General features: G+C 30.5%; 2 protein-coding genes across 5 annotated transcripts; both read right to left on the reverse strand.

The window, feature by feature from the left end:
- Positions 1 to 10,937: 10,937 nt before the first annotated feature.
- Positions 10,938 to 13,288, reverse strand: LOC108339385 (cytochrome P450 71A1). Its single transcript, XM_017576522.2, has 2 exons — positions 12,310 to 13,288; positions 10,938 to 11,619 (listed from the first exon to the last, which is right to left on the reverse strand). The coding sequence occupies exons 1-2, from the start codon at positions 13,249 to 13,251 to the stop codon at positions 11,002 to 11,004; spliced, it is 1,560 nt and encodes a 519-aa protein (XP_017432011.1). The 5' UTR covers positions 13,252 to 13,288; the 3' UTR covers positions 10,938 to 11,001.
- An 8,124-nt stretch (positions 13,289 to 21,412) lies between these two features.
- On the reverse strand, positions 21,413 to 25,234 carry LOC108343593 (serine/threonine-protein kinase AFC2). 4 transcript variants are annotated; one of them, XM_017581970.2, is made up of 11 exons: positions 25,034 to 25,233; positions 23,982 to 24,174; positions 23,495 to 23,675; positions 23,343 to 23,391; positions 23,139 to 23,253; positions 22,850 to 22,941; positions 22,444 to 22,594; positions 22,282 to 22,346; positions 22,104 to 22,201; positions 21,919 to 22,021; positions 21,413 to 21,820 (listed from the first exon to the last, which is right to left on the reverse strand). In XM_017581970.2, the coding sequence occupies exons 1-11, from the start codon at positions 25,130 to 25,132 to the stop codon at positions 21,674 to 21,676; spliced, it is 1,293 nt and encodes a 430-aa protein (XP_017437459.1). In that variant the 5' UTR covers positions 25,133 to 25,233; the 3' UTR covers positions 21,413 to 21,673. The 4 variants fall into 4 exon arrangements, with proteins under 4 accessions (XP_017437459.1, XP_017437469.1, XP_017437467.1 ...); XM_017581980.2 differs by lacking the exon at positions 23,982 to 24,174 and having other exon boundaries at positions 25,034 to 25,190; XM_017581978.2 differs by lacking the exons at positions 22,282 to 22,346; positions 22,444 to 22,594 and having other exon boundaries at positions 25,034 to 25,234.
- Between the last annotated feature and the right edge of the window lie 259 nt (positions 25,235 to 25,493).

Raw genomic sequence — 25,493 nt, forward strand, 5'->3', positions numbered from 1 at the left:
TTATAGTTCTTCTACTCCTCCCTTTCCTTGACACTGTGTGAGGCGACATTCCTTCATCTGCTCCCGTATAACGAATTATACGATCATCGCACATACCCAAACACAAACAAGTAGGGTGAGCTAACATGCAACCAATCATTTATAAAACATGCATGCAAACCTCATATAATAATTATGTCAGACATACTCATACCATCATACAACAATCACAACATGCATATTCATCTATTACTTTGATACACATGATAAAATGACATCACAAGACTTGTTACTTTATACCCCGACTCGTCCGGACTAGAATGATTACTGAGCTATGGTGGGTCTTGCACTCGTGGTGACTTTTTGAAACTTGGGCACTACCGCCCGGCACTACCGCCTTATGAAACTTGGGCACTACCACCCGGCACTACCGCCTTATGAAACTTGGGCACTACCGCCCGACCACAGTCACGAGGTTAATCCGTTATCACTCACCTTGGATCATATGGAAGCACCCAAGACTAGGACCTCCTGCTACTCCTCACCACATGGTTCAATCCTCTCTACATGAGAAGAAAGACCATTGGAGTTTCAGGATGACCCCCAAAACTGAGCTACCATGCAATCATTCTATACACCCCCAAATCACCACCATGTATCCTCTCCTTGAGGATCATGGAATTACGTATATGAATCATACTATCACTTTGAAACTTAACCCAAGACATGAATAACCAGATATTATCATATTATCACAGTGAATCCAACATATCTCATGCATTCACATACTTCCCACATAAATCACATATTATAGTTCACAACCATGTTCAGATGCATAATTCAAATGCAATAAAATCCAATCATTTTATAAATTATACAAACTGAATATATCACAAAATAAATTAACAGTACATAATATGTTCAATAGGATTTAAGTTAAAAACTTGTCGAGTAGACTTCCAAGAAAGAGAGGTGTGTCACAATGGACAACTTAAGTACCAAATCTTTCCTTAGCCAAAGCGTTCCTCAACTAGTTTTTAACAAATTTCTTATTTACATATTCAAAACAACAACATATAATATTTACACCGAATTTCAATATAGATAAACATACAGTAAGCATTAACAATATTCACACATAATTTCAAGACATGAATAGTAATAAAACAGTACTAAATCATAATATAAAAGCTTAGAAAAGTTAGCTCCCCTACCTCTATTCCAGACTTAATCTCCTGCTCCGAATTTGTTTCCCCGAAAACTCTTCAGAACCTCTACTCTTCTTGCAATTAAAAATTTTTCCCTAACTCTTTCTTCTCTATTTCTCAAGCTCTCACTTGATTCCTCTTCTCTTGGTGCAAAATGTCCTTCCCTCCCATGGCTATTTATAGGTAAAAAAATTTACTATTCATTAATTTTTTTAATATTATTTTATTATATTAATTTCTTAATCACTACTTTACTTAATGGATTCATAATGGATTCCTTAATAATGTCTTCAAATCTGATCTTAATTCCTTCCATGCTAAGAAATTCTTAAATTTTTTTTTTATTACTATTCACTATTCACTTTTTACTATTCAATTTTCTAAAAAAAAATTCTAAATAAGTTATCAAAATTTTGAAGCTCTCCTTCTAGAATTACTATAATTTTATATCCAAAATTTACATATTTTTCTATCCATTAAAATTATTATTACTAATAAAATGCTAAAATTTACTATTATAAATATTTTTCATGGGTCTTACATTCTCCCTAACAACAAAAATTTTCGTCCTCGAAAATTCGAAAATTCGACATAAAAATAAAGTTATGATTATTTCACCTTATCTTCTAGTTTCCTTGTAAATTCATTTACTCTACTTATTTTGTGCATAAAATTTCTAGCATCTCAAATTGAAATGTACTCACGAAAAAAATTAAAATCATAAACCTTCAGAACACTCTTACTTGTCACTTTTAGCCCCATCAAAACCACCATTAAACATACCCCACTAGTCTAAAAAATAATCCATTAATGTTTTAAAAGAACTCATCACTCATAAACTATTAATCACAAAATTCCAGAAAACTTTTCATTCCTACTATAACCAGAAAGTGATTCTCCTTATAGATCCCTATTTAAGACTTTCATGACCCTGTAAAACTCTAAGAATCATTCTTTTTCCGTAACAACCTTCCATTATATTTTCTCAACACAATTTCTACTCCTAGAAATCGTACACCTCTAAAAGCCACTTATGTTTACCAAAATTATACTAGATTGTTCCACCTTACCCTCTACTTCTATTCTCCGTAAAATTTATAATTACTCTGATGATTACACGGAGTCCAAAACACTATTACTAAACAATTCATCCTTTATGTTTTTCTTTTCTATACCCATTTAACAAGAACTTGTCCAAAAATAATACCTATATTGAGTATGCTTTATAACATCCATAGAAACCCTTCCATACTTAAGATCATGCATCATTTCCTTCACTCGTCCTTGATGAACTTATCTGACTCTCGGTAATATTGCCTTCACCCTTAACCACACTTAATGTTCAACAATCAACTCACAATTCTTGAAGACCATAAACTTCTAAAAACATATTGGAACATGACCAAACCATCCCTTTCGATCATACCCTAGACTACAAAATCTATCTTTCACTTGCATTGGTCATATATCCCTAACATACTGATCCTCATCCTTTATTTAACCCACACTAAATGTTGAACCACTATCCTTTTTTTTTTTGATAAACATTTCTGAAATATTTAACAAAACTAGAATAATCAAGCTTCTTTCAAGATTATACTCCAAATTACTTCAACCTTCATCTAATTATTTTCCTAGCAAACATTACTAGCCTAAGTTAAAACATTCTTCAAGAATTAACTTATAAACTCTAAATCTTAGGAATATAAACCCTGTCCTCAAAATACCTTCCCACATCTTAACCTAATATGAATCCACAAACTTAATGTTGTCTGTAACCCAGTACCTAACAACTGCTTATCTCTGATAAGACTCAGCAGATCACTCAATCAACGATGTTATAAATTCTGAAACCACTTATTTTAATCTTAATAAGGCCGAATTTAAAACTAACTAGCTTCCATATCAGCACTGCACCTACTCATTTAAATAAACCACTTATGCCACATAAGTTAAATCCATCCTATGACATTAAAATATAGTTTAATGGTTATACTAATTAATCCTCTAATACTTGAAATAACTCCCATAGATATAAAGAATTTATGGGTAATCAAAACATGTCATAGAACAAAACCATTGTGCCAGTATCCCTTCCCACCACTCTATTCAAGAGCTTTTTCAGGCAAGTACACCCTCCAAACCATTTAACCACCATGTTACTTCCTACCACTCGTCTAGAGAGATTATCAGGGCAATTTCCACCACTTAAAGAGCTTATTAGGGCAATCAACCACAACACAACCTCAATAATAACGTGCTTCCCGATATCAAAACCATATCCCTAGGATATTTAGTGTTGACCAAATCTCAAATTTTTATCTTATGCGAACTAAAAGTAAGTATAAACAAGTTCACTCACACGCATCACTGGTTAGAGATCAAGGTGCGACATATAAATCTTTACCCATCCTTTACATCACCATTGAGGTTTGAATACTACCATATAACTATACCTGATGAAAATTGCTCCAATCACAACCTACAACTTCTTAATTATTCCAAATTCCCTAATCACATTAATATTGCAACCCTCCTTTTTATCTATTTCCAAACTCTTCTTCTTCCTTATCTTGCCATGTTCACAATATTAACTCAACCTACACTACTTCTACTAACTTTAATATTCCAAAATCAATAAGATTTACAACCATAAATCATGACCCTTTAATCTTCTCATAAAAATACCAAAAATTTGCATAAGCCGAAAGCCAAAATTTTCGTACCTGGATTTTCTCCACTGCTCATCATACCAACATCACATACTTTCAAATCTTATCCCTAATACATTTACTGAAAAAATCTAACCATCTCCTTTTAATCATCCATTTAGCTTAGAATCCTTTCAATACTTCATTCTTCTCTAAAGACCTCGTGTTCTCTTAACTTATAAATTTCTCCTCCTATTAAACTTTCTCTCAATCCTCTTTATGCCTTATACCACTTCTCCTCTACTCTTCTTCGTCTAATATTTGATTTATCCTTAATCTACTTCAGTATTCCTATCCCTTTTTTATTTTAAACTTTATCTTTAAATCTTCCACCATTTTCTTTCTTCAGATTCCAACCATCACTGATACATCGATCCATGCTACCAATCTCACACAATGTCACTCCGTTTCTCACCAACACTTTCCTCTCTTCTGACTTCTAACGTTACTGATATACTAAACCAAACTGATTTCTCAAACCTTGCTACATTCATGCTTATCCAAAGCTTCTCTTAATCTAGCCTTTGAACTCAACTCCTTTTTGGGAAACATAAGATATCTAATCTCCTGATTTTGTCCTGCAAACATCTTAAAACATTACTTCTAAACACCAACATCTTCACTCATCCTTGGAAACTCAAACTCTAGTATTATATCTCCTTATGAAGGCTTTAACTAATTCTAATATCTTTCATCAACCTTGAGAATTAAGAAAGGAAAATCATCTCTCGTAAAAGTCATGAGTAGTTAGACACAATACTCTACTATCTAGACTTGGAGGAAATGGTAAAGTATACCATTTAGACTCAACTCTTCACAGAGAAGACACGGCAGACCCACGACACAAAGGTCATCCTAAGGACGAACTGCTCTGATACCATTAATGTAACATCCCAAATTCTCACATTAATGTAACATCCCAACTTTTCACATTAATGTAACATCCCAAATTTTCACACTTGATAATTAACATTACATTTACGGTAACATCTCGTAATCTCACCCTTTAAAATTTCCTAGTTGATATAAGTCTATACATGTAAAAAGGTTCTAATTATAGTTCTTCTACTCCTCCCTTTCCTTGACACTGTGTGAGGCGACATTCCTTCATCTGCTCTCGTATAACGAATTATACGATCATCGCACATACCCAAACACAAACAAATAGGGTGAGCTAACATGCAACCAATCATTTATAAAATATGCATGCAAACCTCATATAATAATTATGTCAGACATACTCATACCATCATACAACAATCACAACATACATATTCATCTATTACTTTGATACACATGATAAAATGACATCACAAGACTTGTTACTTTATACCCCGACTCGTCCGGACTAGAATGATTACCGAGCTATGGCGGGTCTTGCACTCGTGGTGGCTTTTTGAAACTTGGGCACTACCGCCCGGCACTACCGCCTTATGAAACTTGGGCACTACCGCCCGACCACAGTCACGAGGTTAATCCGTTATCACTCACCTTGGATCATATGGAAGCACCCAAGACTAGGACCTCCTGCTACTCCTCACCACATGGTTCAATCCTCTCTACATGAGAAGAAAGACCATTGGAGTTTCAGGATGACCCCCAAAACTGAGCTACCATGCAATCATTCTATACACCCCCAAATCACCACCATGTATCCTCTCCTTGAGGATCATGGAATTACGTATATGAATCATACTATCACTTTGAAACTTAACCCAAGACATGAATAACCAGATATTATCATATTATCACAGTGAATCCAACATATCTCATGCATTCACATACTTCCCACATAAATCACATCATTATAGTTCACAACCATGTTCAGATGCATAATTCAAATGCAATAAAATCCAATCATTTTAGAAATTATACAAACTGAATATATCACAAAAGAAATTAACAGTACATAATCTGTTCAATAGGATTTAAGTTAAAAACTTGTCGAGTAGACTTCCAAGAAAGAGAGGTGTGTCACAATGGACAACTTAAGTACCAAATCTTTCCTTAGCCAAAGCGTTCCTCAACTAGTTTTTAACAAATTTCTTATTTACAGATTCAAAACAACAACATATAATATTTACACCGAATTTCAATATAGATAAACATACAGTAAGCATTAACAATATTCACACATAATTTCAAGACATGAATAGTAATAAAACAGTACTAAATCATAATATAAAAGCTTAGAAAAGTTAGCTCCCCTACCTCTATTCCAGACTTAATCTCCTGCTCCGAATTTGTTTCCCCGAAAACTCTTCAGAACCTTTACTCTTCTTGCAATTAAAAATTTTTCCCTAACTCTTTCTTCTCTATTTCTCAAGCTCTCACTTGATTCCTCTTCTCTTGGTGCAAAATGTCCTTCCCTCCCATGGCTATTTATAGGTAAAAAATTTTACTATTCATTAATTTTTTTAATATTATTTTATTATATTAATTTCTTAATCACTACTTTACTTAATGGATTCATAATGGATTCCTTAATAATGTCTTCAAATCTGATCTTAATTCCTTCCATGCTAAGAAATTCTTAAATTTTTTTTTTTATTACTATTCACTTTTTACTATTCAATTTTCTAAAAAAAAATTCTAAATAAGTTATCAAAATTTTGAAGCTCTCCTTCTAAAATTACTATAATTTTATATCCAAAATTTACATATTTTTCTATCCATTAAAATTATTATTACTAATAAAATGCTAAAATTTACTATTATAAATATTTTTCATGGGTCTTACACTTATATTCATATATTTTTCTATCGGTTGTTTATCATAGAAAAAGTTATTTATATGTTAAATAAAAATTCATAAATCATATGTCCAATGGCTTAAATTCAAATCTCTAGAGGATTCTAGACCCAGCTTTACCGATAACAAATTCTTTTAAAATGATTCTTACACACTTATACTTTGACTTCTACAGTAACTATAACAAAACATATAATAAAATAATGTACTAGCTAAATTATTGAATTGTTCATAGTTACTTTTCTTAACATGTGTTCTATTTCTTAGATTTTTTTTCCGTCATTTTGGATTGTTCTAAACTTTGTCTTCCTTTGTTGCACCAAGAAACAATTTTAAATTGACCATTGTGTATATTTTTGACACTTGTGGTTTTCTTGGTTTTAAATTGACCATTGTGTATATTTTTTCGTTGTATCTTTTGTACAAGTTTTTTCATTTTTTTTTTCTTGGCGCGAGTTCGGTAGATGATTGACATCGATGGATTGTCATAAATAATATAGTAAAAGTTGTTCAGTGTTATTCCTTTTTACAAAGATTTCTGCCGATTTTTGTTTACAATTTTCAATTTAGGCCTTTGTTGATCAGGGATAAAGAAAATTGTGAGTTATGTGCTTTTATTGATCACAGTTGGTGCACTTCATCAAAAGGTGAATTTTTAGGTTTATGGTTTTGTTTGTTATTGTCCAGCTCAGTGTTGTTATCACGTCTATGGTAAATTTCGAGAAAATGAGGCAATACCTGTGGCAAATAAAGGTTAATATTTTGAAAAAGTTTACACTTTGGTTTTGCTATATCCATGAATAACGTAATTATTTTTTCTTAAGGTTTTGATTTTGGTTCAAATATGTCGAATAACATTATTAAAGTCATTTGAGTTTTTATCTTTAAAAAAAATGTCTTTTATCCAAATCCATTAAGGATCGATTAACATATTCTCAAGTATTATTCGTTTTGGAGACTAAAATTCCGTAACGCTTTTAACACTTCTCAAGTATAAAGTATATTTATATTATCTTTAATTTCACATTTTTTTAATTAGAAAATTAAATTAAATCAAAGTTTTAAAAAGAAATTAATTTTAATTTTTACTTAAAATTAAAATACAAAAAACATATTTAATCTAATTTATAAATTTTCTAAATAAATGGAGAAGAATGACTAAAAGATCATGGTTAAATATTCATAATCCGTCTTCACATTTGTGTCCCTCTACTGTATCAAAATTGCATTTAGCAACAAACCTTCTTGATGTGAAATCCAAGGAGTTATTCCTTGAGAAATAACTTACCGGAGATGGACTTGTCATGAAAAACTTCTTCAACTTTAACCACACTTTGAGTTTTTCCTTCACTTGTTACCTCGTAAAGAATTTCATTTGAGAAAGACAAAAGAATTAAAGAATGTGTTCCCCTCTTGAACTCTCATCCTCTGAATGTAAAGTCATGCCAAATAACGGTATCCGGACTTCCTGTTCTTCCAATAGAGCATGCATCTTGAGAGCCAAGATTGAAATTGTTAGCCAAGCTTATGGACGAATTGAGAGTAGATGCAAGGCATATTAAACATATATAATGTGTGAATGATGTGAAATTATGCGTACTCTTATATCATAATTGTGTATATTACATGTAATATTGGTGTGATATTATGTTGTGCATTGCAGGTGCATGGCGAGGAATATCTAGGATGTTATTATGACTCCATGGGTTGTAATATGTTACACATGAAACATATTAAGGAAAGAAGATATATAATGCTTTTCTAGTGATTAGGTAGATTAAAGTATAGGTTATGAGAGATAAAGGAAGCTTGCACATTAAGTTGTTACAAAGTTAATTTCGGAATAGAAAGTTGAGGATAAAAATATAATGTTTATGATGGATAATTGTTGAACTTTTGGCAAGTGTACCAATAGTCAACTGTAGTATAATGATTTTTAAGTAAGAGTATCGATTCCACGAAGAACAATTTCAATTAAATAGATAAATTTATCTCAAACAACATATATACAAAGGGTATTCAATCTGATTCATAATGGATTTTGATAATTTATACTATGTTACCTAAAAGTAAAATAGTAACAGCAGATAAGTTAAACAAAGTTTAATATGAGAAGTTGGGATTGAATTCATCTATCTCACTTGTCTGCAATCTCAATGAATATAAACATATAGCAACTGCAATTACCAATATTGATGCAACACACAAAAGTCATTTATACCGATTCCTCGCGTATAAAATTCATAAGATCAGTTCCTTGAATATTGATTCCTCACACATCCAACAAACTGTCCAGCATTATATTCAAGTGTTATAAGCAATTGATAAACTGAAATTTATCCCTAGCATCACAGGATATCAAGTATTCTTGTTCAGATGAGATTTTAGAAATAATTTCCAGTCAAAACTAAAACCCACATTCATGAAACTATTGATCAGATAGAATCAAGCACTAAGAGCAGAACAAAAATATCAATATTGAATAAAACAGAAATGTTATATATAAATATCACCAGATTACATCCGAGTTCGAATCGATTACATTCAATCCCAAGAGAAAAGATCAGTCACTCATGGTGGCCATTAGCATTCTAAGAGATGAAGACACTAGTACAAAAATAGCTTATAACGTCATGTGTTTAACATCCAACCACTGAATTACCAACGTTAAAAATGAGCGGTGGTATTTTTGTAAATAAATGCAATTATTAAACGTCGTTTAAAATTGTAATTCAACGTAAAAGGATATAAAACGTCGAATGACTTTTAAATTCGGCGTAGTGAATTCAATAAAAATTTGAGTGGAAGATTGAAAATTCATTCACTTTATCTTAGCGCGAGATACCCTTTTCTTTTCTCCAACTTTTCTCGAGCGAAGTTTGACGAGCATCACATGTAATCTTTCTTTCATTTGATACAAATGCATGTTAATTAATTACTTTATGTATGATTTTTGTTTGTTTGAACCGATTATTTCCGTGCTCTTGTTCTTCATAGGCGCATTCTGCTTTCTCTCTCATTGTGACGAAACTTTATTCCGACGAACCCACCTTTTGAAGGTTAGTTTTCGTTTTCATTTTCGTTTTTGTTTTGAAGAACTTGTTTTTTTTTTAAACTTGTTTGTTGTTGTTGTTTAGCTGAACTTGTTTGTTCTTGTTGTTTGATTGAACTTGTTTGTTTGTTGGTTATTACTGTTTGTTGTTAATACTACACGTTCATAGTTCATGCTTTATAAAATACCAAAAACTGAAATTTGTTGTTTTTCTGCTTATCGGGTCTTGTAGAGTTGTAAAAAAGGATCGCAATTAATTAAAAAAAACAAAACCAATTGATTAACGTCGAATATTGACAAAATTCGACGTTAAATTTAACTTCTCCTGATATGACGTCGTTTGCGATTTGGTCGTTAAAAGCCCAAAATATTCGACGTTGTATGCAATTTTTATACTAATGAGAAGAAGATCCTACAGCTAAAGTGGAAAAACAACCCTTTATATAACTTTGTGATTTTTCTCCGCCGCTCTCTTCGTTCTCCCTTTCTTTCTGACTCGTGAGTATATATATTGCGCAAATTCTCGCTTAAGCTAGATGATTATCGCTTAAGCGAGAAGAAACTTCTTGGAGAAGATGGGTCATTCTCGCTTAAGCTAAATTATTCTCGCTTAAGCGAGAATGACTTATGAAGTAATGGCTTCCTGAACGAATCTTGGTTAAGCAAGATCATTTTAGCTTGGGCGAATTGTTGCAGGATTTGCTCTTCTCTCTTTTCTCTTCTCTCTTAATTTACCTGGAACATATACAAAATAGGGGTCAAATGATTTCCTTTTAATCAACAACTCGGAAACATATGATTACATTTCATCTTTCTTAGATTGGGGCGAATTGATACAAATATACAAAATTTAAAATATAAGTGTCAAAATTTCATATGAAAATTTACTACTTTTTTGGACTTATCAATAATATTTGTTTTTATTATACATGTTTGATACAGATATTCCATAATACACGTTAAGCGTGACAAATTAAATTGCTCAATTGAGATACATTTGAAAATTTTAGTACTTTTAATTAAATAAAAGTAATTCAATTGTCACAGTATAATATGAGAGTGTAAGTGTAAATAATGTGATTTATATATATATATATATATACATATATATATATATATGTATATATATATATATATGTATATATATATATATATATATGTATATATATATATATGTATATATATATATGTATATATATATATATATGTATAATATTTATACAGCACCGTATACATATCCAACTAGTATAACAAGCGTGTTACAATCTAAGAAAACGAAAACATACAGTAGAAGTTTACTCAAGATGAATAGGTTTTTGGTTTAAGGAGAAGTGGTAGTTTCTTTGAGACAACAAGTCCAAATATCTCGGTCATGTCTATATCAAGTGTAGCAGTACCAGTTTCAGGCAACTTCCAATCGAACCAACAAAGAAGATTAGCAAGCACATACTCAATTGAACTGATTCCAAAACTCATTCCAGGACATCCTCTTCTTCCAAAACCAAATGGAATAAAGTGAAAGTTTTCTTGGTTTTTGAAATCAAAATCACTGTTTTCAAATCTCTCTGGCAGAAACTCTTCAGGACGATCCCAAAGTTTAGGATCCATTTGCATTGCCCATGCATTGATATATACCGTTGTTTTTGCAGGAATATCGTATCCATTTAGTTTTACATCAGCCATTGTTACTCGAGGAGCCAAAAGAGGAGTTGCAGGGTGCAACCTTATAGTTTCTTTGACTACACATTTTAGAAATCGCATTTCATTGACATCATTCTCTTCCACCTTTGATTTATAACCTACTACTGTCCTCACTTCTTCTTGCACTTTTTTCATTGTGGTTGGGTTCCTCATAAGTTCTGACATGGCCCATTCTAATGTGGCTGCAGTTGTGTCGGTACCTCCCAGAAACATGTCCTAAAAAATTAACAATTGAAATTTTCATTAAACTTGTAACAATGACAACAATATAAAATTTTCAATTGTAAACCAAGCCTTCCATATTTATCAACTTGAAAATTACTATAAGTTTTATCTTCCAACAATTGAAAGATTAAACTTAAAATAACGCTTATCCGTTTCTAATCCTTTAATTTAACGTTTAAAAATATAAATCTTATTTTCTTAAAATTTAAAGAAATAAAATAATTTTTAGATTTGAAAACCAAATTGAATTAACTTTAAATTTTAAAGACTAAAACTATAACTAACTTTTTATTGAAAGAAAAATGAAAGTATATATATGTGACAGTAAAAGTTGAATAATCAATAAAAATTGAATGCTATTATATGACCAAGACATTAAAAGTTGACAAAGACAATATAAGTGACAGAAAATGGACTGATCAACTACATATCAACTGCTACAAGCGATGCAGTCCACGAAAAATAAACATGGTGGTGACCATATTTGTTACATGAACATAAAACTATCTAATCTATATAGACATAAGCAGAATATACTTAATATATTATTATAATACGGTTCTCACAGGGTTATTTCAATTTTAAAACATTATTTTATATATATTATGTGCCATATATATACGTGTAACTGTGAGCTAGAGCTACGGAAATAAATTACCAGTGAAGGGACAAAAAAGATACCGTAATCAGTGATTTGATGTCATTTTTGGTGAACTCGTATCCCAGCGTGTTGTCCTCGTGATGGTTGAGGAGAATATCCAAGAAATGTTTCATTTTGGAGTGTTCACCTTCTCTTCTAAGCCTCATACGTTCTGCAATCACCTCTTCAAATAAAGCATCCATTGCTGCAGCTGTGGCCTTGTATTTCTGAATTTTTCCAGTAACAACATCAACCCAACCCAACCAAGGGAAGTAATCTCTAACAGTGAAAGCTGCAATATGAATCAAGGCTTCCCTTGCCAACTCTTTCACTCTGCTGTAACCATCTCCTGCAAACTTCCTTCCAAGAGCACATTTACACACGATACTATTTGTTGTTGACATAATCATCTCACTTAGATTTACGTAACTGGCATCGTTCGAGCTTGCTTCACGTAGCTTTTTCACCAACTCCCCAGCTTCTTCTTCTCTGATGACTCGAAATGATTGCACCCTTTTGGTGGTCAAAAGTTCAAGAACACATATTTTTCTTTTCAGTCTCCAGTTTTCTCCATAGAGTGAGAAGCCAACATCTGTGCATCCGTAGAGTAAGATTTTAGAGGAAGTGTTTTGGGGTCGGTCCGAAAAGGCTAGGTCATGTGTTTTGATTATTTCGGTGACCAAATCTACAGATGAAACGACGAGGGTTGGATTTTGCATCTGTCCCAACTGCAACATCATTATATCTCCATATTTTAGAGAGAGATCTCGAAGAGCTCGATGTGGCAGTGTCCCAAACTGATGCAGATTGCCTATGAATGGGAGCTTTGGTGGAGATGGTGGCAGATTCAGATTGGTTTTTGGTTTGGATCTTCTTGCGAGCTTAAAGAATAACAGAACACTGATGAAGAAGGAAAGAGAAAGATAGAAGGTAGAAGAGAATACTCCTTCCATTTGCTCAAAAGGCCTTTGTTTAAGAACCATTTATTTTTTTCGATCAATCTATACTTATTAGACTACATTTATAACATGGCTTTCGACTAATGAAAACTTTAAATATTATTAACATTTATTACCTATTATTATTTGTATCTTTTTATTATATTCCGATACTCTCGTATTTATATTTTTATCATTTGTCTACCTATCAGTTAATCAGAAGGATGATATATAAAACAAATTATTTATATGTTTTATAAAAAAGTATCATAAATGATAATAGAAAACAAAAATGATAAATAAAATATATTTTTATAGACTAAAAGTTTGTAAGTAAAGTAAACAATTTATTTGAATTTATGTGTAATCAAGTTTATGTAAAAGTTTAGTTTTTATTTTTATTTTTTCAAATATTTATGTATATGTATGGGAGGGGTGAAGGTCAAGGTTTAGTGATAAGATCGAAAATTGAAATATGTCTGTGGCCAATGTTGCACTTGGATTGAGATCGATAGATGATTCTAGACCCTTACCGATAAAATAATTTCTTTTAAAACAAGTCTTATATACTTTGCCTTTTTATCAATAAAAATAATATTTTAGCATAAATTTTGTAAGAGTTAATGAATTATTTATATATATAATTATTTTTTAAATTTATGTTCGAAAGGAAAAATTCACGCAATAATTTTATTAATAGGTTGTTTACAAATAATGGTGAAATAGACCGCAAATGTCGTAGAAAGATATCTATGCTAGAAACTTTGCATGGATATTTGGAAGTATACAAAAGCAGGAAAATGCAACGGGTGAAGTAAACAAAATGTGTCGTTATAATTTGGATTATATTTTAAATTCTTTAAAAAAAATAATCTACTCTAACCTTATATCGAATCATTGAGTTATTTTAGTCAGATTTGAAAGAAAATGTTTTTTTAAATTATTCTAAATTTTAAAAATAAATGTTTTAGAATAAATTATAAAAGAAATATATATAGAGAGACTTTGATCCTAAGCAAATATTTTTCTTTATACAGTCATATAACAAAAAAGTTAATAAAAATGACATAAAATATATTCTTATCATTATTAATTTATTGTTATTAAATTTTGTTATTACCACGTTATTTGCTTCATGTAAGAATTTGGTCATCACAATCATATCATCCTACGAACCATAAAAAAAAGTAAGTTTGTTTAAATTACATTCTATACATGTTTTAAATTATTTATATTAAAAAGTGAATTTTAAATCTAATTTAATTTCACAAAAATCTACTAATATATTGTAAACTAACTTAAACATTAGTCTATATTTTAAACTCGTTAACTTAATCTATGTGTGACTTTCAACACACTCCTCATATCGAGACATATATTTATAATGTGTTCGACTAGAGATAAATGGATAGTCTGATAACGGTCTAATAATGACCCAATAGCAGATGAAATAATTAGTCTAATAAAGAATAAATTTCTCAAAAACGAATAACACAATAGGTCCAAAAAATAATAAATCTCCTTATATATAGTGAGTGACATAATAAATCGAACAATCACCAAATCTCACTAGAAAATGTTATATTCATAACTTTGATATCATATTAAGAAAGTGAATTTTAAGTTTAACTCCACTTTACAAAACTAGTTGTCTTTAGGACACTAATTAACTAATATATAAAATCAATTCAAATGTTTATTCATTTTGTATCAAAACTTACAAGCTTCACTTACCTCGTCCCTTATGCGTCACATTCATGTCTCTTCAAGTTTATCACATTATATAATTTACAACTTTTTAGAAGACCCGTGTGCATTGAAATTGGATTAAGAGATTTTGTATTTGCACATTATCATCTTTGTTGACATTTCAACCAGAAGCAAACAACAAAGTGCACTTATGTGATAGAGTAAATTTTTAAGAATTACAACGTTCACACAAGTAACATATAAACATTTTTTTATACTCTTAGCATTTAATTTTTGTTCTACACGACGCTAGAACAATATAAATCATTTTCAAATATTCGTAAGTTCAATACATCAATTGGGGCTACAGTAGGGATGATAGAAAAAAAGGTTGGAGTGAGAGAGATGAAAGAGAAAGGGTTGAGAGGAATGAGAGAGGTGAGTAAGAATTTGGGGGTTTCTTTTTTTTTTTTAGTTTTGAGAATGAAAATTATTAAAACTTAGAATCCATAATATATAAGAGTATTTTTGTCTACTAAAACCTGATACACATTGCTAAATGTATCCACTGAGACGTACGTGCGTTAGCAAACCATAGCTTGAATGAAAATTCTTAACGCTTTGAGCTATAAAAACATTTTGTTCTGTTTCCGTTTCTTAGAAAGCTTTTTTTTTTCTTTAAATGTTGAATAGAATTGTCTTCAAATTAAATAACATAATATATTTAATTTAAATTGATCTTGGAATATAGTTAATAATATTTTTTTAATGAAAAACAATGGTTAAAACCCTATTACTAACTTTTATTATAACTTTTGAATCTTTAAAAGATATTTTATTTATTTTATTTTGTGCTTTTAGACTATTTTGGAAAAAAAAAATATTTTTTTAAGCTTATATATTTATTAGATTTGGCTCGCTTAACCATTTTATCCTCATTTTATTTGTCAATAAAGTTCCAGTAATGTTTTAAGAAGATTCTTTTTCGATTATTTGACGTATTTTAAAAGATTTTAATCACCCATTGTGTTGATTTTGACTGTTTTCAAGTTTCTATATACAAACATGTACTTTCAAACGTTTAGGTAAGTGTAAGCTTATGGAAATGGGATTGTAGTTATTTTAAGAAACTAAATTTTATTTTAAAATGAGACTTTATAGAAAAGTAGTTTTGTAGTCACCTCTTTTTGTACTTGGTCTAATGTCCAAAATAAATTCCATGTGTACTTGATCGTCATCATTACTATTAATATATTATGTTAATAATATTTTAATTTAATTTTATATCGAAATTATTTTATAATATCAAGGCCGAATCTTATTTTAGACAAAAACTGTTGTTTGTTTAAACTTTCTACTGGTGAGCATGAGTCAAGACAGAATTTAAATGCTAGTTTGAATTCTATTTCAATAATTGGTGTTTTTTTGGCTTCGCAAACTGCATATTTAATATTGGTTAGATGTATGTGTGAAAACAATATTTAGTATTGTGTCCATTTATGATTTTTGTTTATTCTTTTAATGTTATCATCACATGTTAGTTTTTCATTAAAATATATTGCGTGCATTTTGTGATTCATTAAGATTTTAGAATGACAAATATTTTATTTTATTTTCGTTTGAATGCTAACTATTTTAGCTTGACACTTATTTTTTAAACATATCTGTGTGACTCAGCTTCCTACCGCCAACAAATACGTCCTGACTTTAATTTACTTGTGGTTGCATCTAAATGTGTTCTATTACGAAAACCATCTGCATCCTTCTTTTTTTATAATTTAGAGCACCCTACATCCTTTTCGAGCTTATTTTAATTAGTCGGTGCAATTTTACTTTATTGCTTTGAATTCTTATATTTTATCTTATTTTAGAAAAAAAAAACACCAATAATTGTGAGCATTAAATGATCATTACAAATTTTTAATGATAAAATTTTATACAGATATAAAATAAATAATGTTTCAATAATAATAGAATAGAGGTGAAACGTTTGGTACGTTAAGTTCCTAACAAACTCTAAAATAGTTGTCTCATAATTGTTAGTAACATTAAGTCTTTTTCTTCTCTGCATGCGATGAAATTATTTGTAAAAATTATTGATATTTAAGTTAGTAAATGTCGATAAATAAAGTTCATTTTTTACAAAATAAAAAATACAATCACTTATTTTTTTTATTTTTAAAAATTTATATTTATAGATTTCGAAATCAATTTTTAATTAATATTGGATGAACAATTTTTTTTATTTTTAAATTTATATTTATAGATTTTAAAATTAATTTTTAATTAATATTGATTTAATTATGAATCAATAGTTAATAAATATTGTAAATATATTTTATTTTTAAGTTTAATTATTATTACAAAAATTACAAATCTTTTATTAATTAATAGTTGTCCAATTTATAGATGAACTGTTTGAGGATATGTGAAAACCGATCACCTAGTCAACTGTTGAACAAACATTTATATGATATATAAATAATAATCATTAAATTCTACTGATAAATATAATTATAATAAAATATTTTGATGATCTTGTTTCTTAAAGTATGTAAAATATTGTATGTGTATAAATCTGTCGTGTAAGAAGTGATTGGAAATGGATGGATATAACTATTAAATCAACTGTCCACTAAAATATTAAAATAATTTTATCTTTCAATCCATATAATATTATATTGTATAAAGTTTTCGTGTATGAAGTAGATTGGAAGTATATGGATTAGATCATAGACTTTAACAATTAACTCTGAACTAAAATGGAATCCAAGAAGATAGAGTTAAGATAGAAAGTTGGTTATGATAGTCTCTCATAATACAAATTATTAGAGGTTTTTCTTATAAAAAATATCTCCAATCAAGATACATAGAGACCCACCGCCGTCATAAATCCCAATTCACTCTCCAAGAAACTGTTAAATGGATGAGTGAATCATACATACACACTGATACAAAACACGCTTTTGATTATTACTTGAGTTATGTTACATCATTTTCATATCCAACATATATATGGATGACATAAAAAAATGACTTATTTTAGAAATGTCAAAATATAATTTTACGTCAGCCTAGATCATAAAAAAGCATATGAAAAATTATTTTTGCATCAGTTTAAAAAGGAATCGACATAAACATACTCAGTCAAGTTTCAAAAAAGAAAAGAAAATAGACTTTTTGTAACTATTCAAAAAGAATAGGTATAAAAAATAAAAATAAAAACTCATTTTGAAGTAAAAAATATTTGCATATCATTAGAGAAAATTCCTTTTATTTTCAATGAAGAGGTGAGAGATGACAGAGTTTTATGAAGTCTTATACACTTGACTTCGACAAACTCTAAAATTACAACAAAGTTTGCGTTCAACTTCTCAATCACAATAATATCCAAAATCATAATGTAATCATCAATATCTATATATACGTTATTTTCTACTAATCCTATAAATATACTATGTGTATTTTTCTATATTCATATACACATTCTACATGCGTACAAGTTGAGTTTTACAACAATAAAAATGGTATAAAGTCTAATTGAGTACGGATAGTAGATATTCGCATAAAAAAAATCTATAGATTTTTGTAAATTTGCCTACTCGTAAATATTTAAAAAAATATTTAATATGTGTACCATATATCTATAAGGTCAAATTACAATCGGTCAGTTAAGGAAACGTCTCGATAAAGCGATTACAAACCCTAAAAAACTTTAAACACAACCACTAATCAAGCTTACAAGTAAGTCTTACTTATTAGACATTGGGTCGTAATTACAGTACGGTTAAACATAAGTTCATCTTGAAACCTCTAAATACAAGTCTGAAGTAAGGAAATATGTTATTGTATTTATTGTGAATTTAAGACTTTATTGTGATAACCGATCAGGTAAAGTACTAACTTAAGCGTTGGAATGTCTTTGACAGATACCGCCCGCATGGTTTGGAGTTTAGACATTGAGATCATAAAAGAAATTGAATAAAGATACTCGAGATAACATTAAATGACTAAGAGCAAAATCTGAAGAAATATTTGACTGTGATCCCCGACCCTACACTCGAAACAATACGTTTTTAAATAAGGTCCAAATTAAATTGCAAAAATCATAATATTTAAAACATACATCCAAAAGTTCAATGGACAACTAAATAATAGTTTTAATTCTATTTCAACTTTTTCTTATTCAATCTTTTTTATCCGAAGATGCACACAAAAGAGCCATGACCTAAAGCAAATTAAGATAGAAAACAGTCCACCAACACATTCTGCAGTAACATAACAAATACACAAGAATCCCCAATGACATATATATGTGTTGTAGATATTCTTATAGATTGAGATGTCAAAATCAAAAGCACTACGAAATACAGGGATCTACTAAATGTAAATTGCAAAAGTAAATGATAACTGGAACACTATTAAGCTTCTCCTAAGATGGATACCCATCAAGTAAGACATTTTAAGGCATTCAAAGAAATACATTTACCACAATATTAGAATACAAGTATTATAGTTATATATTAGAGTTCATTAGTTATGGTTATTATTATACATGGCAAATTTTAGAATACAAGTTTTTCACGATTTTGGCACTGTTGTCACATGCTGAGTTTCTCACCTTCTTATCATGTTTTATTGCCTTATTGCAGTCCTCTTCAGCGTCCTGAAAGCTGCATATTTTCACAATATACACCATTTACATAGAAATGGTGAAAACTTACCACCATTCCTACACCATTTCTCCGTATAAAGCCATTTGACCCTTTTTGAGAAGCTTTAATACTGTTAAATTTTACATTCGTTATTAATCTAGTTATCAAGATTTATTGATTTTACAAGATTACCTTCTTTACAAAAGAATTTTATCAGAATACAAATGAAATGTTGAAGTAGAACTAACCTTCTCCTTCAAAAGCTCAGAAGTTTCTATTCCACCATTTGTATCCGACTGTGACAAAGCATAAGCAACACTAACTTGCTCCTGTTTGTTATATGTATATCCAAAATCGTATTGAGAAGAAATTTATCAACGCCATGGGCGGAGATGAACGAGACAGAAGCACAACAATCGTTTTGACACCCTAATGGAATTGCAGCCTGCAAATGATGCATACGCAAATATAAAAGTCAACAGAAGTTTCAGATACATATATCAAAAGATTCTCAAATGTCCCCAGTTCGTAAGACCTTAATTTAGTAAAAATTCCACTATCAAAATCAATTGGTCGGTTAGAGATAACATATATCTTTTTTTTAACTAAAAAATTTATAATAGAAAACATTTAACTTCTATTTACAAATAATATTACAAAAAATAGTTATATAATAATTAATTTTAGAAATAAAAGATAATTAATTACTATAATAATTAATTTAAATACTAATTTATAAATTAAAAATTATGTCTTCAAAAAAATTTCTATTGTAAATAAAAAATTATAACCAAATTGTAAATTAATCTTTAAATTATCACTAACCTTAACTAGAAAGATATTAGTTACCAAAAGAAATTAGTGTTCAAAATAATCTCTGATTAATTAAAGATTAATTTAAACACTAATTTATTTTTATTCTTTTATATTGCATATATTATTATTATGACATCAAAGTAAATTAAATCACTAAATATATTTCTACATTTTATACTGTTTAAAAACATTTTGTCGTCTTGTTACGATAAGAAATTCTAGTTCATCTAAATTCCATTTAAAAAAGAAAATCATCTTACCACTAATAATTTTTCCGCCAAAAATAAGACAACAGATAAGTCTTATATACAAGTTTTTAATTAAATAATAACAATAAAATAAAAACTAAATTAATTATTTTTAACTAAAAATGTATCTTTAATTATTTTTAATTAAAAATAATACTCTACTTATTCATTCATAATTTTTAATTTAAACATAATATACTAGTGTCCTTATAAATAACAAAAGAAACGCCATCTCTAGTTAACAAATTTCACAACAATATTTGTTAGTGATAAATACCCTAAACATATGTTTGCTATACCTAAAATTCGATGTTCTTTTTACAATAAATTCTGTTACCTACAAACACTAAAGCAGAATGGAAACTTCCGAAAATGTATTTTTAGTAAAACATAACGTTTCGACGCGTAAAATGCACGAACGATTGATCTAGTTTTGATAGTGATAACAAACTATCATATACACACATTTTATAAACGAACTTAATCGATAAAGTCTAATATTTAAATTTTTGATGGATGAGCAAGTTTTGATAGCGATAACAAACTTACGTTATGGATTATACACAAACACATTATATAAATGAACTTAATCTATAAAGTCTAATGGATGAATATTATAAAAGAAAGAACCAAAAATAGTTAGGATAGCTCAGTCTATCCACTTTAGAAAACCACGAACCAAGTTCACGATGATCAAACAACCTCACCTCCAGTCACCAACCTTGTCATTACCTCACCTCACCTCACCTCCTATTCAAAGTTTCTGGGGAACCAAGACCAAAAACAACATACTGAAAATAATAGAAAACAATGACCGATAAAATTAAAAGTGACAGAGTTCCCTAGAAAGGACAAGTTAATTTCAAGAACACAAAGCTCAAGGTACAAATACATCTCCAACTTTTCACCATAACCTTAGAACATATTTTTTCTTCTGTACATTGAATTCAGATTGATTCAAAATCCCCTGAATAAGGAGGAGAGGAAAGCTGAAGAATAACCAAACACCACACAAATGTACACATCCTTAGGAAGGTCAATGAAACAATATCTTAAATATTATCTCCTGAAGTGATCTCTCATAAAGAAGGGATATCTAAGGGCTTCCTTGGCTGTAAGTCTTTCAGAGGGATCAAATCTAAGTAATCCCTGCAACAGATGGATGAGATCGCCTGCTGAATGATCCACATGCTGCATTATAAGGTTCTGCAAATATTTGGGGAGAAAAAAATACGGACTAATATCAGTATAAATAATTCAAATTGCTTTTAATGTAAAATGAGAAAGTGAAAAATCATACAAACCTGTAACCTAGGAAGCTTCATTACAGTTTTGATACTCTCCCGCGAGGTTGCACCCTCAGGCCAGTCTAATCTACCCCTCCTAACATACTTCTCCGCATTTCGGCTGAACATTTGCATAACAAAAGACACATCAATAACTAAATTAACGATGGGTCAACTGAAATTTACCATGGTAAGTCACTTACTCGACTCTCTTCAACATGTGCTGCGGTAAGGGACCAAGTACCCTTTCCATCATAGCAAGATGTTCTAAATTTTCATGAGTCTGGAATAATGCTTCGCCCTGTAAAAGAAATTAACAAGTTATAGCGTACAAAAGAAAGGATGGATAATCGTTCTATGAATAAAAGGTTTTGAACACACCGTGCATAACTCAACCAATATACATCCTACACTCCATATATCGCATGGATAGCTCCAGCCGAGTCCTAATACACACATGCAAAAAATTAAATGTATAAGACATAATACGTTCAAACACAAGTTAAGCCAGGCATTCCTTCTACAGCTTTCCATATAACATACCAAGGATAACTTCAGGCGCCCTATAATGACGAGTTGATACAATGTAAGTCTGATCATCACGTTCGTAAGTGGTGCTGCCAAAATCAATTACCTTTATGGCGCTAGATTTGGGAACTCTCTTGAAATAGGTACTTGGTGATCGAGACGAACTCTGTAAAAAAATACATTGGATCTATTCAATGAAACATGGCACTACAGAACGAATCACCATCTATCTCGAATACTTATACTAACACCCATATCAAGCAAAGACAACTAAACCTATGATTAGGAAGTGCATTTTGAAGGCAATTTTTAAAATATCAAATCCAATATAACATAAAAATTAACAATAACAAAGTTAAACATACAAGTTTTGTATAAGTGGAAAGGCAATTAAGAACCACATGCTGAGAAAGGAATGTACCTTGTAGTCAGGCACTTTGACATACTCTGGCGAAACTAGTAATATATTTTCAGGCTTCAGGTCAGTATGAATCATCCGCAAATCATGCATGACTGCAAAATCATAAAATTATTTCATTAGAAAGTTAACATGGTTAAACAAACAACACGGTCTAAGACTCACCAATAGTAGTTAGTATATATAATAATGAAGATCATTTACAATTACTTTATAACAATAAAGAACACAAAACGAAACATGATAAAAAAAAATTAGCTCAAAAGGAAGCTAGTTCAAGTAAACTACACACATGCTATACATTCCAATAGTTGTCTGCCAATCTCGCGGACAAGATCAATGGGAAATGAGCGATAATTGTTTTTCCGAAGAAAATCGTATAAGCTTGGTCCAAGTTTCTCAAACACCTGTTAAAACCATTTAAATTCATCGTTGTCTTAACCCCCAAATTATTTGTAAATTGGGGAAATCATTCCATCACAAATTAAATACTTACAATACAGATATGATTACGATAGTCAAACCAGTTCCGTATTTGCACACAACTGCAAGGAATAAGCTCATTTAACCAATGCAAAGGAATCAAGGATTTTACACTGTACTTTGCTTTTACTAGCATAGGACAGAAATTAGATTTAATCTACTTACCGATTCCCTCCTTTGTCATGTTTACCAAGCTGTTGAAGCACCTCAATTTCTATCATGGCTGCTTCTCGATACTTCTTTATCCCACGGACAATTTTAATCGCAACCATTTCCTTCCTTTCTCGGTCCCAGCATTCTAAGACCTGCCCAAAAGTTCCTTCACCCATTTTGCTATGGATCTTATCTGCAGACATATTTACACAAACATATAAACAATGCAACCCTAGCCAATGAAGTGAACTGTAACATCCACTTGAACATATACTGCCCATATGTTTATCCACACTAGATTAAAAACTCAATAAGATAAAAAAAATCTACAATTGAAACAGGAATAATTGTTTTAAGGTATTAAAAAAACATAAAATATGTCCACAATTAAAAAGTTCAGGTTGCGAACATGCTTATGCATGTGAATGCTGAGTTTCACAAACAAACTAAAAATATTAACTATGAATGTAAATTTCTTAATGATGGTAAGTGTAATTACAGCGAGAAGTTAAATTATCTCCAAGCGCAAACATGTAATGTCCATCTTTGTCATCATCTCGCCAAGGGGGAGAACCATTTTGAGCAACAGCCTTAACAAATAGGGAACAAGTGGTATGTTCTGAGGGACCCCTTGAAGGAGCATAGCTTGAAATAGCCCCAACATCTTGTCCACAAAACAATCCTACCTGAGCCTACACACAGCCATCCATTCATGCACCACTCAATAGTTAAAAAATAAAACTCCACCCAGTGTAATTAACGCAACCTACGCTCTCACCACCAACTCAAAATATAACCCAAAAAGAAGAAATTAAACAAATAAGCAAGGGAGCTCCAGGGGAGCTCCAGTAGAAAATTTAATTATATAGGGCAAGACAAACGAAAGGACAAGTATTGAAACAAATTTCAATAATTCACTTTAGAATGAAATAACATGCAATAAATTAAACAAATTCACACTGTGTAAGGTTTCAAACATTAGATCTTGAATAACAGATGCCCTATTTACGAATGATGATTTCGAAAACTATTATGCACCACATGAAAACGAATGATCTGATGGTGTAAATTACAAATTTGAAGTTTGGAAAATATTTATAAAAATGTGAACACAGAGAATCGCGTCAATAAAAGTCATACAGGAAGAACAGAAACTGTAAGAAGCAAGTGAATCTTCATTCTTAAAAGCGATAACGAAAATCTATATTTATCAAAATCAGATCTATGCACATATAAATCAAAACAAATTTACCAGAGAGACCACATATTAATTAAACAAACAAAAATAAAGACAAATGATTAAAATAATGAAGATCAACTGTTCTACCGATACACAGTCACGCAATATTGGGTAAAAGGGAAAAAACTAACAGATCCGATCAATAAAACAGAAAATATCGTCAAACAAACCCTGCGAGCAAAAGGAAACGTTACCTGATCGAAACAAAACCTAATATACACATATTCCACCAGATCTACACGCAGAAAAGATAATAGAGCAAGAAGAGAAAAAGAATTATCAGATCTGGGATTTTAGGGTGAAAAAGCTACCTTAGGGACCTCAGGAATGTCCCAGCCCAACCTCGCTCTCTTTCTCGGTCGCCGATCCATATGAGAATGGGGAAATTCGAAAACGCGTTCCATCTCCATGATTCGAACAACTACGAAAACTTCAAAGTAGAGAAAGACAGATTAAGATGAAAGAGAAAATATGCTTGTGTGAAGATAGAGCCTCAGCTTCTGAAACCCTAATCTCGATGTTAGCCCAATAATAACGACCGTGTAGGCGGTTTAGATGAAATCCTACCGTCCACGTGTCCACGCAATGGAGCATCTTGATAATAAACGGTTGGATCGCGCTACCAAAGTAACTATGGTTGAACTAGGTTCTGCCTTTTAACCATGGTTTGGTCAGGTTTGGTGGACCTGAGGAATGGAATAAATAATAAATAATTGCAAACATTTAGGTATGAATTTTTTTTCTAAAAAAACCCTTTCCAAAAACATTTAC

Source organism: Vigna angularis, chromosome 1 (genome assembly GCF_016808095.1).
Source record: "Vigna angularis cultivar LongXiaoDou No.4 chromosome 1, ASM1680809v1, whole genome shotgun sequence".
NCBI classification, from domain to species: domain Eukaryota; kingdom Viridiplantae; phylum Streptophyta; class Magnoliopsida; order Fabales; family Fabaceae; genus Vigna; species Vigna angularis.